An 18,619-nucleotide genomic window follows, 5' to 3' on the forward strand; every position below is an offset into this window, starting at 1 on the left:
CTCTGCCCGCCCTTGGCAAGCCAGAACCAGGAAGTCAGTCCTCCCTGGGCTTTCCTTGTCTCATCAGATGCAGAGGAACAAGAGGCGGAGGCAGCTCTCCAGAGGAAGGCTCCTCCTGGCTTGTTCTTCTGGAAATGGACCGGCATTCAGGCAGCTTAACCATGTTCACCAAGGAAGATTTTGAGGACGATTGGCTCAAGGTGGCCAGTGGGGTTTTTGGCGAGGTCTTCCGAGTGAGGCACAAGCGATGGAGAACCACCTTTGCAGTGAAGTGCTCCTCTCGCCTTCCCCAGGATTCCAGACCTGACAGGTAATCTGCTTGGCTGTGCTAGGTGCTTTATTTGGAGAGGGTTCCCTTGGCAGGTTTCTGTTTGAAATGCTCTTTGGATGTGCTTAGCTCACACCTTGGCCAAAGCAACAAAAACAGCATTCAGTGGGAGGCGAGTTGAGACTGGCCTGGTTTGCTTCAGGCCCACCTTGTCAAGTGCCTGAAGCTAATTCTCTTGGCAGCCTTTAGCATGTGTTGAGCTGCACCAACTGGTCAGGCAAGTTATTGAGCAGAATGTGAAGCCAGCTGAGAAGCAATATAAAAAAACTGTTGCATTGCACCCAGGCAAAACAAGACTAGATACTGCAATGGTTGCCTGTTCTGGTATGGAACTTCCAAACCAACCAACTGTCTTTAAAATATCCATTATGTAGATGGGCTCTGTCATTCACTGCTAAATTTACCCCAAAGTTTCCCTGTAATCCTTGTAATTAAGATTTCTTTTCTTCATTTTTTTTGGGGGGGGGGGGGGACCAGTCATGAAGCACATGAACTTTTAAAAGGCATTTGAACACCCCTCACTCTTTGTGACCCTTTGCACTTTTGAAACCATTTTTCAGTCGTACTTTAGCCAGAGATTTCCTGCCCTCTCCTTTCTCCCCTCTTGATCCATGGTATACTCTATAGCAGGGTTTCGCATACTTGGTTCTCCAATGGCTTTTGGACTACAATTCCCATCATCCCTGACCACTGGTTCTTCTGGCTAGGGATGATAGGAGTTGTAGTCCAAAAACAGCTGGAGACCCAAGTTTGGGAAACTCTGCCCTATAGGAAAACAAACCTTAAAGGCTAAAAAAATTAATGACACAGGTTTTGTGAACAATGGTCCACTCCAACAAGTACATGGAGTGTTATTCTGAGGCAGGCATCCCCAAACTTGTCCCTCCAGATGTTTTGGGACTACAACTCCCATCATACAGGACCGCCTCTCCTGGTATGTCCCATGGAGGACCTTACGGTCTTCAAACAAAAACACCTTGGAGGTCCCGGGCCACAGAGAGATTAGGCTGGCCTCAACCAGAACCAGGGCTTTTTCGGCTGTGGATCTGATCTGGTGGAATGCTCTGTCACAAGAGACTAGGGCCCTGTGGGACTTGACATCTTTCTGCAGGGCCTGCAGGGCCTTTGGCCAAGGCACAGTCTGACCCCCTCCTTTGGTACTCCTCACAGAACTCTAGCCCAATGGTTGCCTTTAATTTAATTTTGAATTGATTTTAAAGTGAATTGCTTTTAGAATGCTGTGTTACTTTATTGTTGTTAGCCGCTCTGAGCCTGGCTTTGGCTGGGGAGGGCGGGATATAAATATATTAATATTATTATTATTATTAGCTAACAGGACCAGTGGTCAGGGATGATGGGAACTGTAGTCACAAAACATCTGGAGGGCCGAGTTTGGGGGTGCCTGTTTTGAGGGCTCATCATACTTCCATTTGGTCTGTGACTTCTAGGTGGTCCAAGAGGTTTTTCTTTTTTCCTGCTGCTTTCCTTGGGAAAACCCACTATTTGCTGATGAATTGGAACAAACGTCAGCCTTGTTTTCTGTGGATTTTTCTGATTCAGAAGCAAACAGTGGGTTTTCCCAGGGAAAGCAGCAGGAAACCAGAGCCCATGCTTTGAAATCACAGAACAAGCGGAAGTGTGGTTGAGCCCTGAGTTGCAGCCATGTATATACAGTGGTACCTCGGGTTACATATGCTTCAGGTTACAGACTCCGCTAACCCAGAAATAGTGCTTCAGGTTAAGAACTTTGCTTCAGCATGAGAACAGAAATCGTGCTCCGGTGGCGCGGCGGCAGCACCCATTAGCTAAAGTGGTGCTTTAGGTTAAGAACAGTTTCAGGTTAAGTACGGCCCTCCGGAACGAATTAAGTACTTAACCTGAGGTACCACTGTATGATTGGAGGAACTATAAGCACTGAGGTCAGAAGGAAATGAAATGCAGCTGAACCAAGCACAGCCAGAGGTGCAGTACTGCCTCAGACTGCCTCAAGGCTCTCTGATGTCACAGAGGGGCTTGCAAGCCCATGGGCAAGCAGGTAGTGAACTTGCTTGTAGGAGTACCACTGCTATTGATGTGGTGAACACAATGCATATTGGTCAGGTTCTTAGTGCAGTCCAGGTGTTCTCTCTGTGATGATGACTAAGCTGTGATGCGCTGTTCACACGCTTCTAAGTCATCTTGATGCTACCCTCAAGAAGGGCTGGACATTGATTGCATGTGTAATTCCAAACTGGGAATGGAGTTTCCCCAGAATTTCAATGTTGGGTTTATCTGCACAGAATTTCAGTCATTTCCATGATGCCAGTTATTTTTTTATTGGTCTTTAAATACCTCGGCCTTATTTTCCAGTCAACAGGGTCATGGGAAGCCCATCATATGCATGCAAAGCAAAAAGCCTCCCAAAGTGCCAAAATTCTGATGTGCCTTTTCCATACCAAAGGTGGCAATCACATACCCTCAGCTCTTGAAGTGTTTAAAGCTAAACCCCTAGCACAGTTATATATGGGTCTCAGATTTGGAGAGGCACTCACCTTGGATCTACAGAAGCTGTTCAAAGTTCCTAAGGCATTTTCTTTTTCTTGTTCCATCCTGTGTTTAATTCCATCCTGTGTTTAATTCCATCCTGTGTTAACATTTAATTATTGGCTTCGCCTAAATTTAAACCCCACTGGTCTACTACCCTTAGTATCGCAAGATTGTCATGAGAGCACTTGGACCAAAATTGTCAACCAAAAGCTTTACTTTTCTGGTTTATCTTATCTATAGAATTTCAATCATTTCCATCTCACTCATTGAGCTAGATGAGATGCCAGTTATTTTTTTATTGGTTCTTCTAAAAATATGAACAATTCTCATATACTCGTTTTTTACATATACCATTTTGCTCCAGGTTACCAGTGCATAAGCATATACATGCAACAATGCATATAACTGTATAAAATTATAAAATAATGCTGCAAAACTGTAGTATAGCAAGGGACCTGACTATCTATCTATCTATATAAATTATGTGTGTGTATATATATATATATATATATATATATGCATATATGTATATGCATGTATAATATATGACTTTTGTGTGAATAGTTTTGTATATAATTAGGATTTTTTTTTAAAAAAATAATCAAATCCTGACACCAGAAGAGCCTGCTGAATCAGGCCAAAGGCCAATGGCCCTTCTCATCCAACACCCTATTCTTCCCATCACCACCTCTTGTGGGAGCGATTTCTAACTGTGTGCCGGAGTCCTTTCTTTTGTCCGTTCAGTTTCATTGGATGTCTCCAAGTCCTAATATTATGAGAGAGGAAGAAAAATGTTCCACTCATGAGTGGCTTGGACATAAGTAGGCATTTGATGCCAAAGGTGATCCAATGAAGGCAAAGGCACAAAATTTAATGTATGCATCTATTTAAACTGGATTCTTCCTCAGTTTCTAATCCAGACTACACAAATCATTCATTGAAATGCTCACCGTGGCACCATCACCATCCTGTCTAAGCTTCATCACTTGGTACCATCTCAGCCAATCTTTTGCACTGACCTGCATCTACCACTGAAGTTAAAGTACACTAATGTGTTGTGCTGTTGTTGTAAAACTGAAACAACAGAGCTTGACAACATGGATCCGACCCAGCAGGCTCGCCTTGTGTTCTTATTTGTGTCTTTCACTGTTTTGAGACCAAAACTTAGCAGTAATGCTCCACATTACCCCCCTGTAGAACCAGCACAAAGCATCTCGTTGAAGAGGCAGCCAAGATAGAGAAAATCAAGTTCCAGCACATTGTGTCCATCTATGGTATCTGTTACAGCCCTTTGGGGATTGTGATGGAATATATGGTCAATGGGTCCCTGGAGAAGATTCTCCCCACCCACCAAATGTCTTGGCAACTCAAGTTCCGGATCATCCATGAGACGAGCTTGGCTGTGAACTTCTTGCACAGTCTGAAGCCTCCTTTGCTTCACCTGGACCTAAAGCCAGGAAACATCCTACTGGATGCAAACATGCATGTGAAGGTGAGGTCAAACTGGGGAGCAGGATTCAGGTAAAGGTAAAAGGTAAAACACCGCTGGATGGTTAAGTCCAGTCAAAGGTGACTATGGAGTACGGCGCTCATCTCGCTTCAGGCCGAGAGAGCCAGCAATTGTCCACAGCATGGCCAGCATGACTAAACTGCTTCTGGCGCAACGGTACACAATGACAAGTGCCGCAGTGCACAGAAATGCCATTTACTTTCCCGCCACAGCGGTACCTATTTATCTACTTGCACTGGCGTGCTTTTGAACTGCTAGGTTGGCAGCAGCTGGGACAAAGCAATGGGAGCTCACCCCGTTGCAGGGATTCGAACTGCCAACCTTTTGATCGGCAAGCCCAAGACGCTCAGTGGTTTAGACCACAGTGCCACCTGTGTCCCTGGGGAGCAGGATTAGTGTGTGTGTGTGTGTGTGTGTGTGTGTGTGTGTGTATGTGATAGCTCAGTCCTGCATGTATGATGCAGCTTTGCTTGTAGAAAGTCCCAGGTTCTGTCTCTAACATATCCAGTTACAAGTTTCAAGGATGGGAAAGATCAGGGCTGATGCCAACGGTTGGCGTGATTGGGCACCTACTGAGGGCCCAGATCCTGGAACGCAGTCCAATGACAAGAGCCCCCAGGACCTGCTCCTCCTCTTATTCACTGCAGCACTGCTTATTTATCTGCCTCTTGTTCTGGCCAGAGGATGTTGAAAAATTAAAACATCTGTGAATTTGTGGTTTTTGGCTCCAGTTATAATTAAAGTAAATTTTATATAACATCCATCTACCCACACCAACAAACTCTCACACAAATACAAAAAGGAGCCCATGCCCAGAAATAAGGAGACAAATGAAGTTACATCAGTGGTAGGCATGGAAGTGAAAAATGTACTTTTATTTCACCTTGACTTCAGATTTCAGATTTTGGACTCTGCAAGTGGATAGAGGAATCAAGTCTAATGGAATATATTGAGAGGTCAGCCCAGAGGGGTAGTTTGAGCTATATCCCTCCTGAGATACTTCTGCAGAGCTCCAGTCCACCAGGAACTAAATTTGATGTCTACAGGTGAGGACCAACCTGCTGTCTCTTTGAGTTGCTGGCTATCCATTCTCTGGTGGAGTTGACTTACCTTCTGACCACTGTTGAGTCTTGCTTGCCACTTCTCAGCTTGCAGTCTGCGCCCAACCCAACCATTAGGCAGAATGAGGAGGATGCTTAAGGTAACAGATGCTGAGGCACTTGGAGCAGGAAAAGTTCAGGTATACCATTGAGTATACTCATTACCTGTGTTAAAGTAACAACATCCAACTGCAGTTTGGTTGGTTTCCATACATGGAAAGGGGGAAGGAGCCATTTTGTCTTTTCTTTCAGGCTGCAAACTATATTTGGGCCCACCCTGTTGCTCCACATGACCATATTTCATAGCTTTCAAATCCCTGTTTTGTTTAAGCTCCATGTGTAACTATTTCCTCCTAATAATGCTTTGTGTTTTTGTTTGCATTTGTTTCATCTTCATTTCTTTCATTCTTTTTCAAGCTTTGGGATTGTCATCTGGGAGATTCTTACCCAGAAGAAGCCATATTCAGGTAATTCTGATGGGGTGAGGAGATGGAAATCACCTATTCTCCCAGGGTTCTCGTTTGCAGAATGCAGGTGAGGGATTGGAACAGAAATTTCAGTACAGGCTTCCAATAACTCCTTCTAGGACAGGGATGGTAAACCTGTGACTACTTCCATATGTTATTGTCTAGCCATGATGGACAACGGTCAAGGATGATGGGAGCTGGAGTCCCAACAGCATCATGATGGCCACAGGTTTCTCACCCATGCAAGAACAGTTACATATCCAGAGTTCACTTCTTTATAACCCTATGAGTGAATGGTGAATGTGTTGTTAATGGAGGAAATGCCTTTATTTTTATTTATTTAGAGCAAGTGGGATAGGCCCCAATGTTGCTCAATAATTCTAAGAACCACCCTCCCCCCCCCAAATCAGTGCAGTTTAGAAAGCTTCAGCCTGCCATCTTGATTCAAAATGGCATCTAATTTTATCCAAGCATAGGTGAAAACCTGCTCTTTGATCTCAGGAACCCAAAATTTGATTATATCTTAAGAGCTGTTGAAATGCATAGAGAACAAACAACTTTCCATAACATCTAGTAAATGCCTGGCTTTTTTTTATATCTGCTGAAATTTATATTGCTCTTGGTTTATTTATTTTAAGCAGTCTATGTTTTTAAAATAACATTTGCGCTGCTTCCATATAAACCATCTAGCTGCTTCTTTCAAAATCTATTGTGTTTTTATGACAGGGAAGCCGCCCCATGTGAGCTATGCCTAAAAAGGCAGTCTTTCTATACATTAACAAAAATTAAAAACAACTAACTATCTGTTCCAACCCACCCACCCCCAACCCCAGATTTAAAGCCTCCTTTTCAGCTTGGGAAAAGCAAACTTCCAAAGTGAGTAACAACCAAATAAAGAGAATTTGCACAAAGGGAAATTAAAATAAAAACCATAAAAACAGCAGGAAGAAAACCGCAGCAAAGAAGCAGATGTAAAATGAAGTTAACACTTATAAACAGTGGGATAAAATCCTTTTGAATCAACCCAGCTTAAGCACCACTCTGTAAAGCCGGTTCAGATGTCTTGGTGGGAGGGCAGGGGGTATCTTGACTGGCTCAAGCTGAGGGATTCAACTTGATCTTTCTGGAGAGGATGTTTCTGAAGTGGACTACCACCAGAGAGGAGGCCCTTTTTGCCACTCACCACAAGAGATGGACATATCTGCCCGTTTGGGTTTCTCTCAGTTTCTCATTTTTGCCAGTATTAAATCTAGTGTGTCACAATGTCACATCAGCTGGTGATTTTTTTTTATTATTTTTAAAGTCCTCACAAAACCTGTCAGCAATTTAGTGCTCATTTCTCCTAACATACATCCACAGTTTTCCCACTTAGGAAAAATATGTGACAGAAGGTGGTCCTTTTTCGTTTTCAACAGGGGTCAAGACAATGGCTGTCATCGTCACCGTGGCAACAGGCCAGCGCCCCTCCATGGAGCCCATCCGTGATGACTGGCCAGCGGAATGCCAGCAGATGGTTGACTTGATGAAGAGATGTTGGGACCAAGAGCCCCAGAGGAGACCAAGCTTCACAGGTCTGGTAGCTGAAAGGATTCCTCCTGAGAGCTATTCCACATATGGGATCCCAGCTGGGCTTTTGACCTCATCCAGAGATCGCAGACCTTTGATCCATACAGCCCAAGGATAGGCAACCTGTGGGGATCGATCAGATGATACTGGGCTACTACAACTCCCATCATTCCTTGCCACTTGTCATGCTGGCTGTTGGGGCTGCTGGGAATTGGAGTCCAAAACTATCTAGAGGACCACAGGGATTCCAATCCTTGAAGTGAGAAGAGGTGTTCTATGGTTGCAGGATGGAATGCCTCTTGCAGTAGAGAATGCTACTTCTTAGATCAGGGATGGGGAACCTGTGGACCTCCAGATGTTCATAGAATCATAGAATCATAGAGTTGGAAGAGACCACAAGGGCCATCGAGTCCAACCCCCTGCCAAGCAGGAAACACCATCAGAGCACTCCTGACATATGGTTGTCAAGCCTCTGCTTAAAGACCTCCAAAGAAGGAGACTCCACCACACTCCTTGGCAGCAAATTCCACTGTCAAACAGCTCTTACTGTCAGGAAGTTCTTCCTAATGTTTAGGTGGAATCTTCTTTCTTGTAGTTTGGATCCATTGCTCCGTGTCCACTTCTCTGGAGCAGCAGAAAACAACCTTTCTCCCTCCTCTATGTGACATCCTTTTATATATTTGAACATGGCTATCATATCACCCCTTAACCTCCTCTTCTCCAGGCTAAACATGCCCAGCTCCCTTAGCCGTTCCTCATAAGGCATCGTTTCCAGGCCTTTGACCATTTTGGTTGCCCTCCTCTGGACACGTTCCAGTTTGTCAGTGTCCTTCTTGAACTGTGGTGCCCAGAACTGGACACAGTACTCCAGGTGAGGTCTGACCAGAGCAGAATACAGTGGCAGAATACAGAATACAGATGTTGCTGGACTTCAACTTTCATCATCCCCAGTCATTGGCTTTGCTGGCTTCTGGGGCTGCTAAGAGTTGGAGTCCAACAATATACAAAGGGCTACATGCTCCTCATCCCTGATCTAGTCAGATGATGCCCAGTCTGAGAGGCAGCTCCTCCTCAGGGTCCCAGGCAAGCGTATTTCCCATTACGTCCTACCTGAGATCCTTTACCTCTTGATGCCAGAGCTTGAACCTGAGACTTTCTGCATGAAAAGCAGGTTTTCTGCCATGAGTGACATCCTATAAGTGCTGCTGCCACAGAGAAGGCCCCATCTACTATATCTCTGGAACATGGACCACAGCCTCCCCAGAACATGTAGGATCTGGTCTCCACAACTAACTGGCATTTCAGCATTCTTAAGCTGCATGGGAAATGGAAGTGCAGGTCCTTGAAACGAGCTCATTCCCAATCTTTTCCACTTCCTTAGATGTGGTGGTGGAGACAGACATGCTATTGTCCCTAACCCAATGCCCCGTGGTGGACCTGGAGAATGAGCGCTTCTCCAGGAAGATGTCAGTGAAGCCTCCTTTCTCTAGAAGAGAACAGGTAAGGGGAAAGCTGTCCTGCTACCTTGGTCATTTTAGGCAGAGCATTTGCCCTAAATAGGAAGGGAATTCTCCATGTGTTGCATCTTAAGAAGGGTACAGAAGTAGGACCTGAAATGATGCAAAACATCTCAAGGTCAGTTGTGGGACTTGCTGTTCTGATGGGCTCTGCATATTTGTAGTTCTCCAGTAGAAATGATTCCTAGATAGATATAGATAGATTTTTCTTTATTTTCAAAAAGGCCATACAAGGTGAACAAAGAAATGAATGCCTTTGTGTAACAAGTGTGTAGCACACAAAGTGAAAATGAATATAAAACACAGCACAATCCAGTAAAGAGGCCTTTTAAAAGAGATATCATGACAGAATAGCACATGGCTCATGTTATTACATTGCTAACTGTCTCCATGCTCTTTTCCATGTCTTCAATACAAAGAGAAAGGGTACAAATGGATCCGGTCCCTTTCAGGAAGCACACAACAGTGGTGAGTATCTGCTTTTGTAGGATCTGAAACACATTTTGGAGTTCTGCAAAGTCCTACTGCTCAACATGTTCTGTTCCAAGCGGGATAAGGGAATCTGACCTTAGTGCATTGCACTGAATCTTGAGACAGCCTTTTCCCATCATTCCCCACTGCCCTGTTCCGGGTCTTGAGAGGTGTGGTGGCTAGCAGCAACTTCCAAATCATTTTGAGAGTTCTCGGTCTGAATAGAGGTTGGAAGTTAGGCTTACAAACAGGAATTAATTGGATCAGTTAAAGAAATTATCTCAATGACCTGTTAGTAACTAGAATGTAAGTAGCTGAAAACCTATTGAAACACAATGAAGCAATGATATAAGAACCAGTTGGGACTTGAGTAAATCAAGTCCTAATCGATGGGTGTTTGTGTGTAATTCCAGCATCAATTTGGGGTCAGGCAGAAAACCACAGTTCACAAACCTATTCAGGGGTGAAAGTTCAGACTAGTGACCCATATGGAAAGGGGATAGAAATGGTGACAGGGGGTAAGCTCAAACTGAGCAGCAGAATGCATTGCTTCTTGTTGCAACCTGCAGTATAATTCTGGTGGGAAAAAGAAATAAGCTTGGTGTCAGATATGAAAGTAAACATTACCATCAGTTGTACTGGAGATGTGGGTCACAATGCACAATTTGGACGACTTCACAGACTGACTGGATATGTGGGGGCAGCTGTGTTTCTAATGAAAATGACCAAGGGAAGGACTTCTTATTGCTGAACAATCCAGTAGTAGAGCTCTGTCTGCTTGAGAATGTAGAGAATGGCGCAAGCAAATATTTACAGATCCTAGAATGCAAAATTAGTACCATATATGACAGAGATGGATCATGCCGTATATCAGAGCCAGTGTGGTACATTAATTAATTAGAGTGTTGAACCTGGGAGACCAGGATTCAAATCCCCACTCTGCCATGAAACTCAAACTTGGGTGTCTTGGGCCAGTCACCATCTCTTCGGCCTATCTCTCTGGGTTGTTGTGAGGAAAAAATGGGGAGAGGAAGACCCATCTATGAAATTTTGAGCTCCCTGGAAGAAAGGTGGGGCATAAATTAATAAAATTAATAAATAGCTTGGCCACAGCAGTTGACAATAGTACTTCATAGATGGCATTGGGCCACATTTCAGCAGAACCAAAGCACCTGATATCACCAGATCTCATTGGTTATGTTCTCAGCCCCTTTTAATTTTGTTTCAGCTGAGAATGAGAAGGATCAAGCCCACTGTTTCCCTCAGAATGAGGTTGAAAGCTTGGAAGCTCTGGTAATGTCAGAAGAAGTTAGCAAGAGCCACGAAGACACCCTTCACCTCATGGTTGCTTCAGGAAACCTGGAGAAGGTGAAATTCCTGTTGAGGCAGGGAGCTGATGTCAACAAGAGGATAGCCTGTGGCTACACACCCCTCATCCTGGCTGTCCAAAAGAGGTCTCTGGAGACCATCTTGCTCCTTATCCAACATGGTGCAGATGTCAACATGGCTGATGAGGACAACTGGTCACCTCTCCATTTTGTGGCTCAGAACGGAGACGACAGGATTGCACGTCTCCTACTCGATCACAAGGCCAACGTCGATACCCGAGAACTTGATGGGTGGACGCCCCTTCACTTGGCCTCTCAGAACAACTTTGAGAACGTGGTGCGGGTTCTCCTCTCACGCCAGGCTGATCCCAATGCTCAGGAGAATGAGGGACGGACTGCCTTGCACCTGGCAGCTTGTTATGGGCACATCAAGCTCGTTAAAATGCTGGCCAGCCAAGGCGCAGACCTGGAAAGGAAGCAGAGAAACCTCCGGACCCCTCTTCACCTCGCTGTGGAGAAAGGCAAATTCAGGGTGGTCCAGTACCTTCTGAAGAACGGCGTTGAAGTCAACAGCCTGGACCAGAATCACTACAGTGCTCTGCATATGGCTGTAGCAAAAGGGAAATACCTTATCTGTGAGAAGCTGATAAAATATGGAGCCATTGTGGACCTGAGGACAGACAAAGGATGGACGCCTTTGCACCTGGCTTCCATCGAAGGCTATGTGGACATCATCCACCTCCTGGTGGACAACCATGGTAAAGTGAATGCCAGAGGAAGCCTAGACTGGACTCCCCTTCACTTGGCAGCACGCTACAGTGAGGCGGCTGCAATTTCCGAGTTGCTAAGAAGCGGAGCGGACCCCAATGCAGCTGAGAATTTGGGCTGGACTCCACTCCACCTGTCAGTACAGCGGGGGGCTTTTCTCAGCATCCTCAACCTCCTTGAGCACAAGGCAGATGTCAACATCAGGAACAAGGTGGGTTGGACGCCCACACACCTTGCGGTGCTCAAAGACAATGTGGCCATCGTAAAGACTTTGCTGGATGCTGGGGCACTGCTGGAGCTGGAGGACAATGCTGGGTGCACGCCGCTCCAACTTGCCATCAGGAATGAAAAGCAAAGCATTGTGGATTTGTTGCAAGGCATGGAGTCCTCAAAAGCCAGCCCAAGGAGCCAGGAGGGATGAAGGGAAGGCTCCAAGAAAACATCCAAACAAATCCGAGGTGGAACTGGATTGACCTCAGAGTTTGGGAGAGGGTCAGTACCAGCATGAGGAATTGAAGTGGGCAATAATTTCTCTGCTTCTGTGGATGTTCCCTCATAAGACACGCTTGAGTTTGTGCCATTGTCCTATTAGGCACTTTCAGGAAAGTTGGTTTGAGATGTGGCAAAAAAATGAGTCCATTTCATGGGAAAGATATAAGTGGTATCTAACTCCTCTTAAATGTTCACATCTGTCAGGCAGCTCAAAGTGCTGAAGAAGATGGATCATATTCAGTCAATTTCTACTAAGTGTAGATTTGCTGAAATTAATGAACCTAAATTAAACAGACCTATAACTTTCAGTGGGTCTGCTCAGAGTAAGGCTAGAATTGGTAGAAGCTAATATAAAGAGTTGGAAACGAAAGGTTCACCTAGACTTCCACTTGCCCACTGCTTTCTCCCAGGAAAACCTGATCTCTACAGCTGAAAGGAGCAAACATCAACTGGGGTTTCTGTGGATAGGTGTTTGTTCCGATTCAGCAGTAAAGAGGGAGTTTTCCTGGGGAAAGCAGTGGGACAAATGTAAAACTGCTCGGATCCCTGTTTTCTAGGCACAGGGCAAGCATAAGTGTGGATGACCCCTGACAGTGAAATCTTGGAAATGGAGTCACCCAACTGTAATTCTGTTTACGATCTTGAACAGAGTCTCCTGCCAGATGTGTGGGTACTACAGATGATAAAAATAATGTACTACTTTTGAAAATGCTCTCTTCACACGCATTATTTCAGGGATCCACATAATGACAGTAAGTCATTGTTATCCCCATCTTGCAGAGGAACAGACGTCTCTGCTTTACCCGGAGTCAGTTCATTGCTCCCACTAGCCCAGCACTGTACAGACTGAAGATCAATGGCTCTCCAAAGTGGGATTTAATTGGCTCCGGTATGCAGCCAGGAAGATTATGTGCGATGGAAATTTAATTGTAGGTGGGTTTTTTTGGTGAAGTTAGGCAATATGAAGTTTAATAGGGAGTTTGCTTGCTAACTTAAATAAAATAGAAGATGAAGACAAATAGTTTCCTTTCAGTCTAACTAACTTTATTAATGTGACCTTGTTCAGCCCAAGGACCAAAGCTGGGGAGGGGGGAACGTGCCAGTGGTGGGAGGGGCAAGAAGTGGGCGGAGAGACAGAGGGAAAAGTGGGCGGAGTAATGGAAAGGATTTTTACCTTTGCACAGCAGGCTGTAGTCCAGCCACACAAAATTCAGAGGTACTCACTTGAAGCTGTTCAGACAAGCAGGAGGCATCACCGCAGTACCAGGAAACATTTCTACCAAAGAAGGTGCCAAGTGTGATCAATAAGAGGGGTGGCTTGGAAAGCAGGGGTATGGCCTAGGGGGAATTCCAAGGGCCAGACAGAAATCTAGAGGGCCGAATTGCACACACCCCACACTCCTGAGGCCTAGGGTTACCCTCTTCAGATTGATACAAATAGTATACAGTGGAACCTTGGTTGTCAAATGCAATCTGTTCCAGAAGACCTTTGACTTCCAAAACATTCAACAATCAAGGTGCAATTGCCAGTCGGCAAAATCCATTGGAAAAATGGAGAAACATGCCTCAGAAGCCATTCGACTTCTGAGGGGCGTTCAAAAACGGAAGCATTCACTTCTGGGTTTTCAGCGTTCAAAAGCTGAAACGTTTGATTTTCGAAACATTCGACAAATGAGATTCCATTGTACAGTCGTACCTTGGATCCCAAACACCTTGTGACTCACACATTTTGGCCCCTGAACACCGTTCCAGTTTGCGAATGTTCTTTGGAAGCCAAATATCCAATGTTGAGTGCAGGAAGCTCCTGCAGCCACTTGGAAGTCATGCCTTGGTTGTCAAATGTTTTTGGAAGTCGAATGGAATGGAATGGATTCCATTTGACAACCGTGGTATAACTGTATTACATTTTTACTCTGAAATTCTTTGCAAAGACCTCCCCCATTTCTTTTATGATTGCTTTCTCATTTCCTTTCCTTCTTTGCCACCTTTCTTTCTTTATTGTGATTCCTATTTCCATTTCCCTCTTCTTCTTTTCTGTCATTTCCTCCCCCTTCCCCTCCTGTTTTCTTCCTTTTCTCAGTTAAAGAAATTCTGGGGAGGGATGTATTTTTTTGGGTGGGGGGAAGGTTAGGCCAGCTGCTTGGGCAGTAAGCTGGAGGATGTGAAACTTAGAGTAAGCTCTGCTCCGATGCCTCACAACCGTTTCTGGCTCTGCTATCTGAAATCCTTTTAATTTGGGACACCTCAGATTGAGTCTGGGACCATCTACATGTGAAGTAAGTTATTCACCACAGGGTATAGCTTGGAGATGTCTGAAACTGAGAGGCAATGGAATGTTCCTTGCTTTCCCCTCTTCTCCTCTAGCATGGACATGAGAAGGCAGTCAGAAGTTTTCACATCCATTGTTGAATAATCATAGTTTCTAGTGTTTACCAAGGTTTATTGGTGCAAGGCAGGGTCATTATATATTTGATTAGTCAATAAGCTGCTTTTCAAGAGAAAACCCTTCAGAAAGTGGCATAAAAATATCAAAAGTAAACAATCGTTAAAACAATGCAAAACAAAAAACTAAAACTTTTTATACACCCCAAATTCACAGGAAAAAGCAGGCTGGGGAAACAACAACCAGCCTAGCATAAAGCTAAACATAATATAAACAGTTCAAATAATTGCACCATCATTGCTTAAATAATCAATAAATAAATGGAACATGACAGGCAGCAAAATGAAGACAAGTTTTCAAAGTCTGTTGAAAAGTACCAGTAGAAAAAGTTTGCTCAATATAATTGGAATTGAATTTATCAAATGTGAAGAGCTACCCTGTTCTGTTTGCTCAGCAATCTGAGCACCTAAGCAGAGGCTCTGCTGAAGATCATTAAAGTCTTCTTTGGCAATCACTCATAGCCGAGTAAGATTGTCTTCCATAAACACGGTCTTAACAGTGAGTCCGTAAGTGACTGTGGAGGCCAATTCTGGAGCCACATGTTCTTCCACAGTGGGGATATTGGTTTCTGGGCAGGAGTTGATTACCGTGTGGATTTGCCAAGCGTGCCTTCCTCTTAGCACGTTTCTCCCTTGTGTCCAGGGTTCGAGTGTCTTCAAAGCCCATGACACCTTTGGTAAAAGCTGTTCTCCAACCGGAGCACTCGCAGGCCAGTGTTTCCCACTTGTTGGTGCTTATACTACATTTTTATAGATTTGCCTTGAGACAGTCTTTAAACTTCTTTTGTTGACCACCAGTGTTATGCTTTCCATTTTTAAGTTCGGAATAGTTCGGAATAGAGTATTTACTTTAAACACAGCTGGAAGTTGGTTTGCTTCAGTAAACCATAGGTAGTATGCTAGCCACAAGCTATCCAGGTTTGGACACAAGAAACTGTGGTTAGTTGAAAACAGATACGAACCGTTCCAGTCTGCAATTCAGGGAGATGGGAGGGGAAAGCACATGAAGCTCATGCATGGAAGGCTAAACTATGTTACAGCTCAACGTTACAGGAGAACACAGCCAGCAGTTTGTCAAGAGCTAACTACAACTTTATGGCAGAGACAAGTTTTGAACCAGTCAAGGACTTCCAGATTCAGGGTTTGTTCACAACATCTAGAGAGTACCACACTGGGAACCCCGATGTGGACATTATTGAGATAGATGAACCAACCTTCAGATTGGTTGTACAAATGCAAGACAGCATTTTTTTTCAGTGCTCTACTGTATGCTTAACTACTTGGCAAATTGGTTGTACAAATTACCCTGCCAAGTGGTGTGTGTAGAATTCCCATTTTCCCCGAAGAGTGATACAATCCTTTTGCCCCCCTGGTGATGATATGGATCACTGTCTTGCCTAGCATGGCATGACTGTGATTCACAGCTTCTGCCTCCTAATTTCAACCGGGGAGGAAAGAGTGAGCCTTTCCTCTAATTGTCTTAATTTTCAAACCCAAAGTGCTCCAACACTCCTGCTAGGCCTTAAGCTGTTTTGATGATGGTTAAGCTGTCAAAATCAAAATATTAAGCGACGATTTAATTGCTGATACATAGCCCACTCCCGGTGTGACTTGTGTGTGTGTATCTGCTGGGGATATGAATTTTAAGAGTATTACTCTCAAACCTTCCCCTTCCTTGTTAAGCTTCTGCAAGCAAGCAGATGTACATTTTTTAAAACCTGCAAGCTGCGCCTCAGATTTAGTGCACAGCTCAATCTGCTGCTATCAGTCCTCTTTCCTTGAGGGGTCTGCATGTCCCACTGGGTGGGGAAATTTGCAGTGCTTTTCTTCCTCTTTAATCTCATTGGAACAGAACTCAGAAACTCAGAAAAGCGGATTAGGATAATTTTCATGTTTTGGCTACAATGGAGGGCTCCAGCACTGATCCATCAGAGTTCCCTAAGGCATGCTTAGTTGGGAACAAGCACTGTTGAACCTAGCAAATGTGTGTAGAATTAAGCAGGAAATGCTTGGATGAAGTTTGTTGTGCGGAAATGCTACAGCTGCTTTTTGGAATGGGGAAGGAGGACTGGACAGTAGCTGGGCAAGATGGATAAGCTAGGCATTCATGAAGGAGAAGACTTTTGCTGGCTATTAGTCAAGATGGCTCTATGGGACTTCCACTTGCAGAAGAAGTCTACCATTGAATACCAATTGCTGGGCTGGGGGCAAGAACAGGAGACAGCTCTCATTTACGTGCCCCTCTTGTGGGCCTCTCAGAATCATTTGCTGAGCTCCTCTGATGTTCTTAAGTATCATACGAGGACTTAAGTCTACCTTCTCCTTGTCAGAAAGGGTGCACTGCCAAGTAGAGCCTGGCATTCTTATGCAAGAGAAGACTGTGTGACTCCTGTTGAAGTTGGGGTGCAACTCAGCTTACAGAAAGGGGTTTGCATAGGGTAAAAACTTAGAGCAAAGGACCTCCAGATCCCCAGACTAACCATGTATATTTGATGTCGCAGAGGAGGGCAACCAAGATGATCAAGGGTCTGGAAACTAAGCCTTACGATAAATGCTTGAAGGAGCTGGGTATGTTTACCCTGGAAAATATGGGTGCATATTGAGAGGATCCATTAAAAAGCAACTGTACCAAAAGGAGTTATTGTGAAAATAAGAAATATTGGTGGGGGAGGTGATTTCATCCTCACTCAGGACACCACATTACGAAAGTCCGCCCCTGCCCCTTTGAGATTCCTCCGCAGCTTTGCAGTTCCCAGAAGCGCTCTGAAGCAGTGGTCTTCAACTGGTCCAGACCCAAGGCTCACCTCTGACCCACTTCCATGTGATTTATGCTGTAATGTAAATGAGGCACATTAGTAATCCTAAAATGGCAATTCAAAGGGCAATATATACCTAGGGTTGCCTGAAGATTACTACTAAAACAACAACAACAACCCAGTTATTTTTACAGTTGTTCTTAGCCAAAAGGCTCAGAAGCTATTAAGAATCATTAGTACCATACTTTTTTTAGGTTAGCTGAGCCGCTGTGCAGCTGAGTTAACCAATGCAGTGGATACTTCTGCATTCTAGTCCCCAGCAGAGCAGTTCTGGATGAAGTCTAGAAAGCCAGAGAAACAGACTCGAAAGTGAACAGAGGGTCCCTGCTCCATAGAGAGCTCCCTTAGCCCTCTCTATCTTCTTTCCCGAGAGAGAGAAAAAGGGCTCCTGCCTTTCTCCAGCCACTCATGGAAACTGAAGGAACGAGTGTGCCATCAGAAGAATGTGTTTTCGCCCAGAGAAACTGTATTCAACTGTATTGTTTGGTTTGGTGAGCCTTAGCTGGAATCCAAGACAGCAGCGATGGCTTTGCTGAGACTCACCATGGCCTTCTAACCCAGTGTCGGAATCCTGACCCACTGGCTGAAGACCTGTGCTCTAAGGCACCCAGCAAGTTGGCTAGGTACCAACCTTGTCGGTGGGAACTGCTGTGTCTTTGGAGACTCCCATTGCCTTATGGGTTCTTAGGGGTTCTGAAAAAACAGCCAAATGTCTCATGTTCTCATTTTTGCCTTCAAGATAACAAGAGCCTTGTCAAGTTCTGGAAGTATTAACCCGGCTGCTGAGGAGTTTTGCTCTAATCCGCTTCTTACATTCCTTAATTCTCCGATTTGCTGGAATTACCAGCCTTTAATACGGCGCGCGATCGTGACTGCATTGTAAGCAGAGCGCAGGTAAAGTCTTGCCTCTTTACGGATCGGGAGATTGGATATATACCGTAACGTTAACATACTTTTCAAATATAAGTCCCCCCCCCCCAGCCCCGGCGTGGGGGAGAGACCTCCCTCTTTGTAATGCCAATCCCAGATTTTCATCGGCCTGGAATTGGGTTCCAGTGGTATCAGTTAGAATTTCATATCACTCTTTGTTGGGCAGGCTTCAGAGGCAACATTTGTCTTGTAGAAAATGCAGATTTGAGAAATGGTGCTTTTTTATATATATAGTATTTCTTTCTGTTAAAGTTCAGCACAATGGCTCCATGATACATTTAAAGCAGCAGCATATCATTTTGAATGGTCATGGCTCCCCCAAAGAACCATGGGAACTGTAGTTTATGAAGGGTGGTGA

General features: G+C 44.6%; 1 protein-coding gene across 1 annotated transcript; it reads left to right on the top strand.

Annotated features, from left to right (window-relative positions):
• The first annotated feature begins 26 nt into the window (after positions 1-26).
• Positions 27-13,092, top strand: ANKK1 (ankyrin repeat and kinase domain containing 1). Its single transcript, XM_080984170.1, has 8 exons — positions 27-310; positions 4,052-4,346; positions 5,259-5,410; positions 5,882-5,931; positions 7,347-7,502; positions 8,879-8,997; positions 9,434-9,482; positions 10,714-13,092. The coding sequence occupies exons 1-8, from the start codon at positions 135-137 to the stop codon at positions 12,000-12,002; spliced, it is 2,286 nt and encodes a 761-aa protein (XP_080840296.1). The 5' UTR covers positions 27-134; the 3' UTR covers positions 12,003-13,092.
• The last annotated feature ends 5,527 nt before the right edge of the window (positions 13,093-18,619 follow it).

Source organism: Podarcis pityusensis (genome assembly GCF_964106645.2).
Source record: "Podarcis pityusensis genome assembly, chromosome: 15".
NCBI lineage: Eukaryota > Metazoa > Chordata > Lepidosauria > Squamata > Lacertidae > Podarcis > Podarcis pityusensis.